Source organism: Oryctolagus cuniculus, chromosome 14 (assembly GCF_964237555.1).
Source record: "Oryctolagus cuniculus chromosome 14, mOryCun1.1, whole genome shotgun sequence".
Classification (NCBI taxonomy): domain Eukaryota; kingdom Metazoa; phylum Chordata; class Mammalia; order Lagomorpha; family Leporidae; genus Oryctolagus; species Oryctolagus cuniculus.
In genome coordinates this window covers 16,895,442-16,908,642 of record NC_091445.1, presented here as the reverse complement: position 1 = coordinate 16,908,642, position 13,201 = coordinate 16,895,442, and the positions used below count along the sequence as shown (strand labels likewise).

Below are 13,201 nucleotides of genomic sequence, written 5' to 3'. Positions count from 1 at the left end.
GACACCAGCACTCCAAATGGGCACTGGTTAGTGTCCTGGCTGCTCTGGTTCTGATCCAGCTCCCTGCTAATGGCCTGGGAAAAGCAGTGGAAGATGGCCCAAGTATTTGGATCCCTGCAGCCACATAGGAGATGCTGATGAAGCTCCTGGCTCCTGGTTTCAGCCTGGCCCAGCCCTGGCCATTGAGGTCATCTGAGAGAGTGAACCAGCAAATGAAGAATCTGTGTGTCTGCCTCTCCTTCTCTCTGTAACCCTAACTCTCAAATAAATAAATAAATCTTAACAAAACATAGCAAAACAAAATTCCAACTCTACATTTAGAACTACGAATTTTGAAGGAAAGCAGACACTGTCAATAAAACGCTCCATGAGAAGCTGATAAAGGTGGGGTTGATGACTTTACCTATTTCATTCAAACCTTTGAAATAAACAGGCTATGGTGAGACCCTTTCTTCAGTGCTGTTTAAAGTTCAGCCAATAAATGTTTATTGGGTGCCAAATAGATATCAGAAACTTCTCAAGGCTCTAGAAATGTAATAGTGGAATTTGTTTTATTTTATGTTGTATAATTCAAAGCATAGAAGATTATTTAAAATCATCCTCAAAAATCATGGTTGCATTATCAGGATGAAACCCAACCTACTTGTATGTCATTATCTCCTCAATATTGTACTAAATTAGGGTTACTTATCTTCTACTCAGTTCCTCAGAAATCTTTGCTTTCTATTGCTGCCAGGCTCCTCCGTAGAGTACTTTTTGCTTTTTACTTTCTTGTTCGACACAGTCCTCACTGGCTGCTTCAACCAGCCAAATTCTGTTCATTCTCCTGCCCTTGGGGTGAGCATCGCTTTCTATGGGAAACATTAATTTACTCTAGATTAATGAGCTCTGCAGTCACATCCTCTTTCCACTCTGCAGTAGAGAGCTTCCTAGGCTGTCTGCCCAGCAGAGGTACCGACAGGTGGTAAGAAAAAACAAAGAACAACTGAAGAACCAAGAAGTGTCTGGAGGGGCAGGAATAAAGCATGCATGGTGGAGAGCAGTCCTCTCTGACGTCACAGAGGCAAGCAGCCACAGGTGGTGAACTAAGTTAGTTTTAGAACCTTAAATGATGAATGTTATAGTGAGTGAGCATGAGTGGAGAGACCAGTATTATCAGATTTGTATTTCATTACTGAGAATCATGTTGAAAATATGTTGGATGCTTTTAACATTATATACATGTGACAGTGCGTCATCACATAGTACCCCATAAACGTGTACAGTTTTTATATGTCTGTTACTTTTTAAAATTGAGAAACTGAAAAAATCCAGAATCATATGTAGGTGAAGTTATACATGTAGTGTAAATTAAGTCACAGCAACATTGAAATAACCCTGCCCTGTGTCTACTAGCCTTTCAGCTTCCCTCCACAAATGCTTGTTTTTTGTAGTTAGTTTTTTCTTCTGTCATTTAAATTTGTGATTGACATGTAATTCTTGTACATTGCTGTGGGCTACCATGCAATACTTCAACATATGCACATAATGTAAACTGATGAAATCAAGCAATTGGACTCTCTCTTTTCTTATCCTTTCTTTGTGTTTGGAACTTCTAGTGCATGTCTTCCGGTTCTCCACGCAGCATGTGATATGTTCCTGTGATCTCGTCGCCATCCTGTGTGGAGCTCTTGGATCTGTTGCTTCTGTCTCTGTTTTGCTACTCATTGGCCACCCTACTCCATAGCAGACTCCAGCAATCCTTAGTCCAAGTCCAGTTCAGCTGTGTGTAACTTCCTACTGTTAGTTCTTCCTGTGACTACCCTGTGTGACTGTAACTTTGTGGAATAAACTTATATTTCTTTGGTATGTTTTTACTGACTCCCTATAATGAAAAATGATGAAGCCAGGATCTTTCCTTCAGCCTTTCCTCTTTAACCCCCACCCCTGCCCACCACGTAATTTTAATTGAAGAAGTTATTTATTTTTATTACTTGCAACTCTAAGTATTCTTGTAATTAAATAATTATCTTTTGGCCTCTCTTATAGAAGGTGATTAATGTCCTTACTGTAAATTAAACCATTTTTCCTAATTTCTGTTCTAAAATTTTAAAAAATTATCATTATATTTAACAATTTTTGCATTTTTTTCCTTTTTTAAAAAATATTTTATTTATTTATTTGAGAGGTAGAGCTACAGACAGAAAGAGGGAGAGCCAGAGAGAAAGGTCTTCCATCTGCTGGTTCACTCCCCAGATGGCCACAATGGCCTGAGCTGGGCTGATCTGAAGCCAGGAGCCAACAGCTTCTTCCATGTTTCCCATGCAGTTGCAGGGGCCCAAGCACTTTGGCCACCCTCCACTGCTTTCCCAAGCCATAGCAGAGATCTGGAATGGAAGAGGAGCAGCCGAGACATATGGGATGCCCATATGGGATGCTGGCATCAGAGGCAGAAGCTTAGCCTACTATGCCACAGAGCCGGCCCCTGCATTATTTTCCTTAACCATAATTCTCATAATTATTTTTTTATTTTTATTGTAAATTTGGATTCAATTCTTACTGTCATCTTTTTTTAAAAAGTTATTTAAAAGTCAGAGTTAGAGAGAAAGGGAGAGAGGAGGGAAGGAGGGAGGAAGGAAAGAAGGAAGGGAGGGGAGGAGAGAGAGAGAGAGATCTTCCACCTGCTGATTCACTCCCCAAATGGCTGCAACAGCCATAGTTGGGCTAGGCTGAATCCAAGAGCCAGGAGTTTTCATCCAGGTTTCCCACATGGGTCTGGGGGCCTGAGAACTTGGGCCATCTCCTGCTTCTCTCCCAGGCATATTAGCCCAGAGCTAGATCAGAAGTAGAGCATCTGGGACTCAAACCCATATGGGATTCTGGTGTCACAGGTGGCAGCTTTACTCACTATACCACCATGCAGGCTCCACTGTCATCCATTTAATACCATCTTTTTTTTTAATTTATGTCTCAGCTGAAGTTCAGTCTTTCATGTTTATTAAAGATGAGATCCTGTGACCCTAGTGTAAAGAAGGGGCCATCAAAGAAGGATGTACTTTTCTGGCCCTTTCTAAAAACCAGTGGAGTTTGTGGACTCAGAATGCTTCCATAGCCTTGGCAGCTCATGACGAGTTCAGGTGATCACTGATGTCATACCAGTATATGTCTCAGTTTTGACCATTCTATGTCTGTTTTTCCAAAGAAAGTACAGTGCTCTTTCAAGCTATGTATTCAAGTCTTCAATTTTTTGTTTCTTGAAAGTTTTCTTAAATTATGTCTTTGGATATTTTTAATCCCATTTGTTTAGTTCTTTTCTTTAGGGATACCAATTATGCTTATGTTGGATCTCCTTCAGTGCCTTCCACATCTAACATCTTGTATCTTTAGTTGTTCATTTCTATTTTATTTTATTTTTCAATTTCTTTTAGTTCTTCTATATTTGTTCTACTTTCCACTTCTTCCAGTGTGACCTTCAGAAATCAAAATAACTTTAATAAATACTTAGATAATATGTCAGAGTTCCATTTCTTTATGTTGGAGTTGAGAACAGGATATATATTTAGACAGTTTTTGGTGTGGCCTCTGAAAGTTGCATAGTATTCCTCCATAAAACCCTATAAATCTTTCTATAAGACAGACCTAAGGAAACAATGAAATTTATGTTAGAATTATAACTTTACTTATCCTTAAAAGTTTTGCCTTAAAATCTGGGAAGATTTATATCCTACATTATTGTGAAAGTATATGTGTGGTCATTGTCTCTAGCTTCCATAGCAATGTTTATCTTATAATGCAAAGTACATTTGGGACAAAGGAGTGGTAGTTGATTAAATGCTATTCTTTTACTCAGTAGATCTCATTGTAATGTGTGTTTTATGATTTATCAACCCATAAATTGTAGTCCAAAATATTCACAAGTAATACAGTGATAAAGGCTCATTTTGCTTTATCCCTGTTATTTCTTTTTAAAAATAGTACATGCTGAAATTTTTCATCACACTGCTTTGTCAGTTAATCAAGATCCTTTTCAACTATCATAAAAGAATGCAATATCGATATCTATTCAATTTATTGTTCTATATATTCCTATATTATTAAAGTAGAGAAAGTAGAGTAATTATTAAAGGTAAGTAACTATATTAATTTCAAAATTTAATCTATAAAGCTCTCAAAGGGAATTATTACATCCCTCAGAGCTGTATGTTACTAATGGACAATACCTGAGAAAATACATGAAATTTTTATAATTACATGTAAATTAGAGCCCTTTTATACAAGGTTAATTTTTATATGTCATTTATATGTGGTGGTAACTTGATTCAATTATGAAGCATAAAAAATCTTGAGGCACAACTCAGTAAATATGCTTAAATGTGAGGACACTCTGAAAAGCTTGTGTGAAATGTAATTTTAAGGTAAGTTTATTTTGTTGAAAAGAAATTTTGAAACACATTTTTTCATAATGTGCATTTTCCATGTACTTTTAAAGACCCCTCATATATTTTTTGTGCCAAGATAAACTTATTGTTTAATTCCATTTTCCATGAACTTTTTGGAATATCCTCATGTAACAAACCTTGGTATTGTGTCAGAACAGGTAGGTCTATTGTATATTAAACTGTTGATCACTTGAAAAAATCAGAAATTGTATAAGTATCAAATATTGATTATAAGGGTCAAGTTTAGAGAATATGTATTCTTTTCTCTAGAAAATATCTTAAAAGTATTAGTTTATAATCCAAATAATAATGATTTTTCAGGCAAATATTTGAGAAGGAGATTGAAAATAGAGAATCAACACAGTGTATTTTTAGTTTGATCTGATTGTTGTCAAATGTGCTACTTCAGCAAGACTCAGAATAAATGAAAGATCAACAGTATAGCACATGTCATTTTCTCCCACTGAGCAAAGAATTAGCAAAGTCATGATTTCTCAACATGAACAACAACTATACCTGTTGAGAGGGTGATGAAGAGTTGGAAATGACTTTTTATTCCCTTTCTCACACTGAAATGCCTATGAACAAGAATAAAAATCAAAAGGAAAGCTTTGTCTTAAGCATAAAGAAATAATTGAAGTTGCATGCTTTCCTGGAAATAGAAATAAAGGAGGATGCATGTAGAACAAGCTCCAGTATGACTGTATTAATAATTTAGGAAGGAACTGAAGACTGCATGAAAACATGCACCCTGTGACTCAGCCAGTTCTCACCCCTTTTTAACATTTGCTGAACATCAACTTATAGCATAAATAAATAAGAGCTGTTAGATTGCTTAGCGCATTCTTGCTGGAAATCTCCATGTAGTATTCCTTAAGTGTGAGAACTATAGGTACCCTTAAACACCAGTGTTCAGCTTCTGCATAGAGCACTTAGCATAATTCTTTTTTCTCTATAGTTTTAAAAGTGTGGGAACATGTGATCAGGGTCCTTTTTATATTCAAAATGGGTCAGCTTCTGTCTAGAAATGTCTTATTGTCATGATGTCACCACATCTCAAGCTTTGTGACCTTTTGCACCATATGGACTCTGGGTAGTCCACATCTTAGTTTACAGGCCAGAGTGCTATTGTGCCCCCACTAGGGGGTATCAAAGGCTTTTGGACTGGAATTTCAAGTAGTGATAGATTTGGAAAAAAGTAAAAAGTAATTTTTATATATCCTAAGGACCGCCAGATGTCGCAAAGGCATCATTGATGAAGCGGGTTTTATCCAAAATGTGGCGCTTATATAAGGAATACTAGTATTGTGCTTGAGAGTTGCAGGGGCCATAACAGGTCAGTGAAATGTCCTTCAAACATCTGATTTTTACATTCAAGAATGGACCACGATGAAAAGATAACCACATATCTGACATTGACGTTACTACCATTTAGACAACCGATTCAATCGCCTTAGTCAGTGGGATCAATCAGGCCTTTATTACTTTGAAAAACCACAGAAATGATATAGTTTTTCTTTCTCTTTAAAAATGATGGCTTGGAATGACATCCTACCACTATACTTTTAAACAGTAAGTGCTTCATAGAAGCATGTGTAAACTTGCGTAATTCCTCCCACCCCCTGAGTTTAAAGCATTTTACAAAATGTACGAAATTATAATAATGCAAGGAATGGTGCTGAGTGAATTTCTGCTGAGCCAAACTGTATGCATAAATTGGCAGTTTAACAAGTAAAACTTGGAAGCAAGCATTTGATGATTGATTTTTTATTGAGACAGAACAAGCATGATAGTGGGGAAAGTGATTTTCCTTATTGAGAGAAAATATAGTGTTTTTCAACATGTCTCTAGTATGAATGGAAGCCTTGTCAAAAAAATGGAGCAACGCATAATATCCTTAAAAAGGTGAATTAACATAAGTATATCACTTATTTTATGGATCAAATTTTATACTTGTCAGTTTTATTCATAGTGTCATAAAGTTTATATCATAGAGGTAGTATTATTACCTTTGTTATATCCTTAAAAATACTCTGATATTAACTTCTTTGTAAGTAGATTATAAAAAATATTCATATATTCAATGCAGTGATAAAAATTAAGGCCAAAATATGTATTCATGTGTAGATCTTAGGCAACTCTCCAGTAATTTTAAGTACTTGAAATACATTATTCAACAAGTAACCTGCTCTATATTTGTGTGTAATGGGCTCTGCTTGAGACTACAAGAACTGTCAAGATGAAAATAAGAAACATATATCATTCTAATTTAATTATAATTCATCAAAAATTCCTCTGCTATATGTATTACATGGAGATATGCAAGCCTTCTTATAAAAATAATCATATGCTAAAGTTAGCTTTGACATTTACTGTCAGGAATTTTGTATGCAGATTTCTATTATTTAAAGAATATATGCTTACGTACAAATATCAACATGTATGTACACATGCTGAATATTGATTTGTATGTATGCTTTTTGTACCGATTTTATAATCACATCCGTGGGAAAATTTAAATCATGGATATGAATTTGTTTTGAGATAGTTCTTTTCAAGTTTGTAAATGTACATTTATTTACAATTGTGTTTTTAACTAGCATTTATAACTCTACATAGCTGTGGATCTATTATTCCCGTTTGGAATAAAATGTATAACAACCTAAGGAGGAGATGCTCATGCTGTTTTGCTGGGTTTAATTAGTAGGTAACCTATGAATCCATGGTTGCTGTTACATCTGAGGATGTATATCATGGGTCCGTGTTCTATGTGAAAGATTATCTGTATTTTATTCTAAGACTTTATGTATATTTAACCTTTAATTTGACTAGCAGGTTGTATGATTTACATAAAAAATAGATCAGCTTTGAATTCACTGAATGTTATTGGTATAACATAATCAATCATCTCTAAATGTTAATGGTGTTAAGGAGCAATGAGAGCATATGTCTTATATTTGTAATCCTGTGGATTTATGAAATTATTTGGGATGTCTAAGCACATTAGATCATGACATTTTTCTGTAGTTAGAGATTAGAATTTTTTAATGGTAAGTGAAATTCTAATGGAGTTGGAGAATTAGCCAAATATTTTTTTTTTACCATGAGTTACCTAATAGGTGCCTGATGACTAGAGCATTCTTATGAAGAAAAGTGTAGGTAGGCTACAACACAAAGCTTGACATGCTATGACTTTGTCTCATTCTGTATTCACTATCTTTTAAGAAATTATGACTTTCGTTGGTGTTATCCTAATTACATCATGCACGGAATTCCTCAATGAAATAAAAATTCAATATATGAATGACAGTAGTCAGGGAAAAAATAGGATTTCAAATGGTAAAAAGCCTGCTGTGGTAACAAAGACTGAATCAATCCCTGTGTCGTGTAGCAGCTTGATCATATCTTTAAAACTGATAGTAACAAAGAATATTTATTTGTTGCCACGCTATTGTAAGATTTATTTTTAAACTCAAATCCCAATTATCAAGAAAATTGCATCCTCTTTATCTCACAGAAGGACATCCTGAATCATAGCATATTTGGTTATTGGAACTATAATATTGTTACCTTGCTTGAAACACATGGTCTCTCTTGATATACAAGAAAAAACTGAATCCATTTCAATAAATTAATAGGGATGAGAATCCCAATCCATCCTTCTTTTCAGAGGTTCGCATACATTGTAATGAAATGCATTAGGAGTTTTCTTCACTTGAAATCCAAATGAGACTCATTTTGGCTCACACCCTTGACAGTCTCTTTTATAAGCATTGCTGTCTCCTGTTCTTGTGTGGGCCTGGTAAAATGCTTCCTTTGTAAGATCCACAGAGACAATATAATGCCACGAAAGACGAAGGTGTCAAAACACAAAGTTAGAGGCAATCTAATCAATGCCTCCTGATTTAGCCTTTGAAGGCTCTCTTCATTAAAACTCTTTAATGGTGAGGCTTATCTCGAGGTAGAGCTGTTACTTAATATTTTTCAGTGTCATTCTTTGGACAGTCATTTGTACCTTTTAAATGTATTTTCAGTATTCATTGTTTAGTAAATTGGATGTCTTGTTAGCATGGTGGTGGTATGAATGACTTGCATCAAAATGATTGAAGGTAATAGTGTATAAATTCCTGGTACATTTTTCCCCTATCCTCTAATCCCCATCTTACCCTCCAACAACAACAACAACAAAAATCTTGATTTATTTTCTTTCCAAATATCAGGTGTAGGATGTCATTAGATGATTTCAAAAAACAGATAATGAGATATTTTTGCCCTATCCAAGAATCTGATTGGAAATCTAAAGAAACAAAACAAAAACAACCCAAAGCAATTAAAATTTTGATTTATAGGTAATTTTTTACCATTGCCATCTTTCTACTAAGTACACTTCTTGAATATTCTTTCTCTGAGCTTTTGGGAGAAACAATGTGAATCTCACTAACATGATAGAAAAATTCCACTTGTCTCCTGCTCTTCTTAGTTTTTGTTTCTCAGGAAATAGCTTAGGAAATGCGGGGGGGTTGGAGAGACATAACACTTAACCAATTCCAGACTGTGTTGTGAACTTGGAAACTGTGTCCATAGAAGACATTCTTTAGAAGATTTTTATTTCCTTAGACATGAATAAACGTATCTAAAATGTTGTTGAATTTTCATTTCACTAGTTTTACCCCCCGCCAATAATTTGTTCAAATTGACTAAATGAAAAACTTATAATTTTTATATTTTTCTTTGGTACACAGATCAGATGGTGTCATGATTTGAAAAAAAAATAGAGAGGATACATTGAAGAATATTTCAGTAATGACTCATGTGTGACTGTATTTAAATTCATGTTTTATACACATACAGTGTGTGTTGGAAAGACATATACATAGAGCAGCAAATAGTTTTGTGTGTTTATTCACAGAACATGTAGTCCTTCCTGTGAACAGATTTAACAAGTCCACACGCTTTTGGATAGTACACTCATGCAAACCATTAAAAAAAAAACCCTGAGAAATCAGGAGCTTAATTTCTTTTAATATGTCCAAGTTAAAAAACAAAATCCACAGGATGCCTTTGCTACATTCCCACTTCCAGTCTATGACTATCAGGAGAAAGAAAGAATTTACAAAATGCAGAAAATAGGAAGGGAAAGCATCACAAAATGTATGCACAAGATATCTTGAAAATGGAAAAGAATTCAAGCAACTTTGACCTGATTTTTAAATAACTACTGTGGTGACTACAGCTGCTTGAGCTTAGTAATTATTTGTGATAGGTTGTTTTTGAGTCCCATATGTATAGGAGCTCCAGGCCCATCTACCTCATTTGCTGGCATGCCAACAGATTCTTCCAGGTGCTGAAAATTAAATTTTAATATATTATTTAAATATTAAGAGAATTACAGTTTCAGTAATGTTAGTGCTACAGCTGGAGTGGAAAACACGCCTGTAGAATGCAGAGCATTCAGACAATATAACATATAGGAAATTTACAGTGATTTTTAAATGATGAGCTTATATATTTAATGGATGATGCCTTTACTTGGCAATTGGATTATACATAGTTTCCTTGGTTTCATTTCTCGTACTTTCGGCACCGTTGATGTTACTGCAGATTATTATTTGTCGTTCTTTTATTGGTAACTTATCTAAAAGGAATGCTTTATCGATGTCACAAAAACTGGATATTAAAAAGCATATGGCTAAAAATTCAGTACCTGTTGTGGCTTCATACATCTGTATTACCCTATGCTGAAAAGAGTTTTAAATGCTGAAATATTTTTGACCTCTTTGCTCTCTGTTTTTTTAATGAGAATAATCTTAAAGTTGTTGGAAATGAGAGAAAAGGCTAACAGCACTGCAATCTTGAAGACCCTAAAGCCAGAATTCATGATTAACATACCTGCCTCTTGAAAGTTTTGGTTTTAACCTGTCCATATTATGGAAAAGTCAATTAATAATATCTGTGTGGTGAGATGCTGACAGTTGGGAATTCAGAGTAGGGGATAAATTTAATGATGAAATGTTGTAAGTTACAACTTGTAGCTTCATTTTCTATGATAAAACCTTGGCCTTCTAGCAAGTGCATGTGGCATTTCTCCACAGCAGTTAAGGTTCCATAGCCCCTGCACCCACAAGGCTCAAGTTCAGATCTCAGCTCTACCACGTTCTAGCTGGGTGACCTGGGACAGCCAGCCTTGCAGTGCCTCAGTTTTCAGATCTTTATTCTGCAGCTGCTGTTTCAAGGATGAATTTGTCAAGTCAAAGACTTCAAATAGTACCTGGCATAATGTAAGCACTCTACAGATGCCAGTTATTTTATGAGTTTTATTCATATATCAAAATTGCTTTACTGTTAATAGTAACTTTGAGTAACTGCTATCAGTAGATTAAATATGAACTTTTGCAACTCTTGAAGGGTCCTAGCACTCATTCAAAAAATACTTCTCCTAGGTCGTGGGTTACCGTGGGGTATTTAATTCATTAATCTATAAATAAACCCTTTACTCTCGGAATTCCCAGTTTAGACCATAGTGTGGTTCCCCACTCCAGATATAGTGTGAAAAATGGTGACACAAACTGTCAAATAGTAAAATATTCAACAAAATCTCACTAGAAGAGTTACACAATTACTGCTAAACCACAGAACACGTTTTAAAAATAGAAGAGTAAAGACTTTGTCAGCCTTTTCATTTTCCCCCTCCTAGTAGTGTAATTCTAGAAAGAACCTAATTTTTAAAAGTTTTGATTGTTTTTGAAAAATTCAACTGCTTTTGAAAATCATGATAAAAAATAATCACACAAATTATATTCTGAAAGATGGACTAAAGTCCATGTAGCATAACATTTTTTGTTCTTAAGATGTGAGTTTTATATGTCATTGTGGGTAACTGATACTTTCCATTGTAAAATGTAAAAGATTTGCAGTGTCAAAATGAGTAATTAACATAATGTGAGTGTTCTTTAAAAAGTTCATGGAAAATGTATACTATGAAAAAACTATATGTTAATTTCACAATTTTTGCACCAAAATAAACTTTTAACTCCATTTTACTTAAACTATCTGAAGTGCCCTTATACATGGAGTATTTACCCTGGATGAGGAATATATTAGGTTGGGGGCTGGGTTTGTAGAGAGCAAGTTGGATAAAATCTTTACATGAAATTTATACTGTAGGAAGAAAGCAGACGATAAACTGATGAGCAAATATACAGCATGTCATATGTAATTACAGTACATTAGAATGTAAAGTAGTAAAAGCTTTGAAGTAAAGCAAAGCACATAAAGGTATTGGGAGGGTTCGTGCTTTCAAGTTAGGGGAACCAGGGAGGGCATGTATGAAAAAGTGGTATTTGTGTGATCTGAACAATCAGACCTTGAAAATTTCTAGGGACACAAGGTGGGCATTTGGTGTTGCACTTAAAACTCCAATTAGAAGGCCCACATCCCATATTGGAATGCCTAGGTTCAAGTCCCAGATCTGCTCCTGATTCCAGCTTCCTGCTAGTGCTCACTCTGCAAGGCAGCAATCATGACTCAAGTAGCTGGGTCCTCACCACCCGTGTGGGAGATTCAGATTGCATTTCTACCTCCTGACTCCATCCTGGCCCAGCCCCAGCTATTGTGGCCATTTAGGGAGTGAACCAGTGGTTGGGAGATTTTTGTTGTGTCTCTGTTTTTCAAATAAATCAATGAGTACACATTTAAAATTGAAACAAAATTCTGGGGACAAGCACATCGGATCAAGGGGATAGCATGTGTTCTGCTCAGAGACAGAAACAAGCTTCATATAGTAAAGGAAAAACAGGCAGACCAGTAGGACTGGAGCTCAATGAGTGAGGGAGGAGAGGGGGAGGAGGAGCAGGTCACGGAGGTGAACAGAGGCCAGATCGCCTAGGAAGACTTTGGTTTTGTGTGATGGAAAGTCTTTGGAGCATGCTGAGCTTGGAGGGATGCAATCCCACTTCTATCTTTGAAATACTCTTCTGACTGCGATGAGAGAGTCTCCCGGTTGGGGGGTGGGGTGGGGGGGAGGAGAAGAAGGGACATAGAAGAGTGACAGGCTGCAACAGTTGTCCCCGCTGGAATTTGGTTGACGGAGTTGGTAGGAAGTGGTAGGACTTCGGCATCTATTTTCATGATACTGAGTGACACAATATCAAAAGTAGAATGTGACTGCTTGCTGGTGGATTGAATGGGAGACACAAACCAGAGATGGCCCCCTGGGCTGTTGGCCAGAGCAACCATGTGAATGAGGGTGTGTGATGTATTGAGATGGGGAAACCTGGAAAAGGAACAAGTTTGTGGAGAAAATCAAGGATTCTATGTGGGAGACAGATTTGATATGGTCTTAAGGCACCCCAGAGGAATAGAGGTATAATCATATGGCACTCAGAAGTTGGGGTTTGACTTAGCACGCTTCTGGTCTTTATGAACCACTATGGATCTGATTCCAATTATCTTGGACCGAGGTCTGGGGCCTAGAACACTCCAACATCTAGAGTTTGGGAGGAGGGGAGGATCCAATTAGAAAGAAATGTTGTGGAATAGGAGGAGCGCTAACTCCATGCAGTACCCTGAGAGCCAACTGAGGCTCTCAGAGAGGACTCTGTCCATCTCCCCGTGGGTCAGCCTCACCTCTGTCCCTCATGTCGCTAATGGCCACAGCTAGCCTCTGGCCTCAGACATTCCTCTCCTTTCCCGTGGGAGCTTGTTTCCTGGCCTCTTCAATCTCATTAATATCAACTCTTGTTATAATCACTTATAGAAATATATCTTCCTTCCCAGTTTGCTTC

The 13,201-nt window shown here is 36.3% G+C and overlaps 1 protein-coding gene across 16 annotated transcripts in view; it reads left to right on the top strand.

Annotated features, from left to right (window-relative positions):
- KIAA0825 (KIAA0825 ortholog) overlaps positions 1 to 13,201 on the top strand; it is a 448,051-nt gene that overhangs the window by 275,548 nt on the left and 159,302 nt on the right. The window contains exon 22 of one of the 16 annotated variants that reach the window (XM_051853964.2): positions 1,599 to 11,742. The exons of the other annotated variants lie outside the window; for them this stretch is intronic. Within the exon in view, the coding sequence (XP_051709924.2) occupies positions 1,599 to 1,644 (46 nt within the window). The 3' untranslated portion in view covers positions 1,645 to 11,742. Of the gene's footprint in view, positions 1 to 1,598; positions 11,743 to 13,201 lie in introns of those variants that run through there. 16 annotated transcript variants of the gene reach the window in all.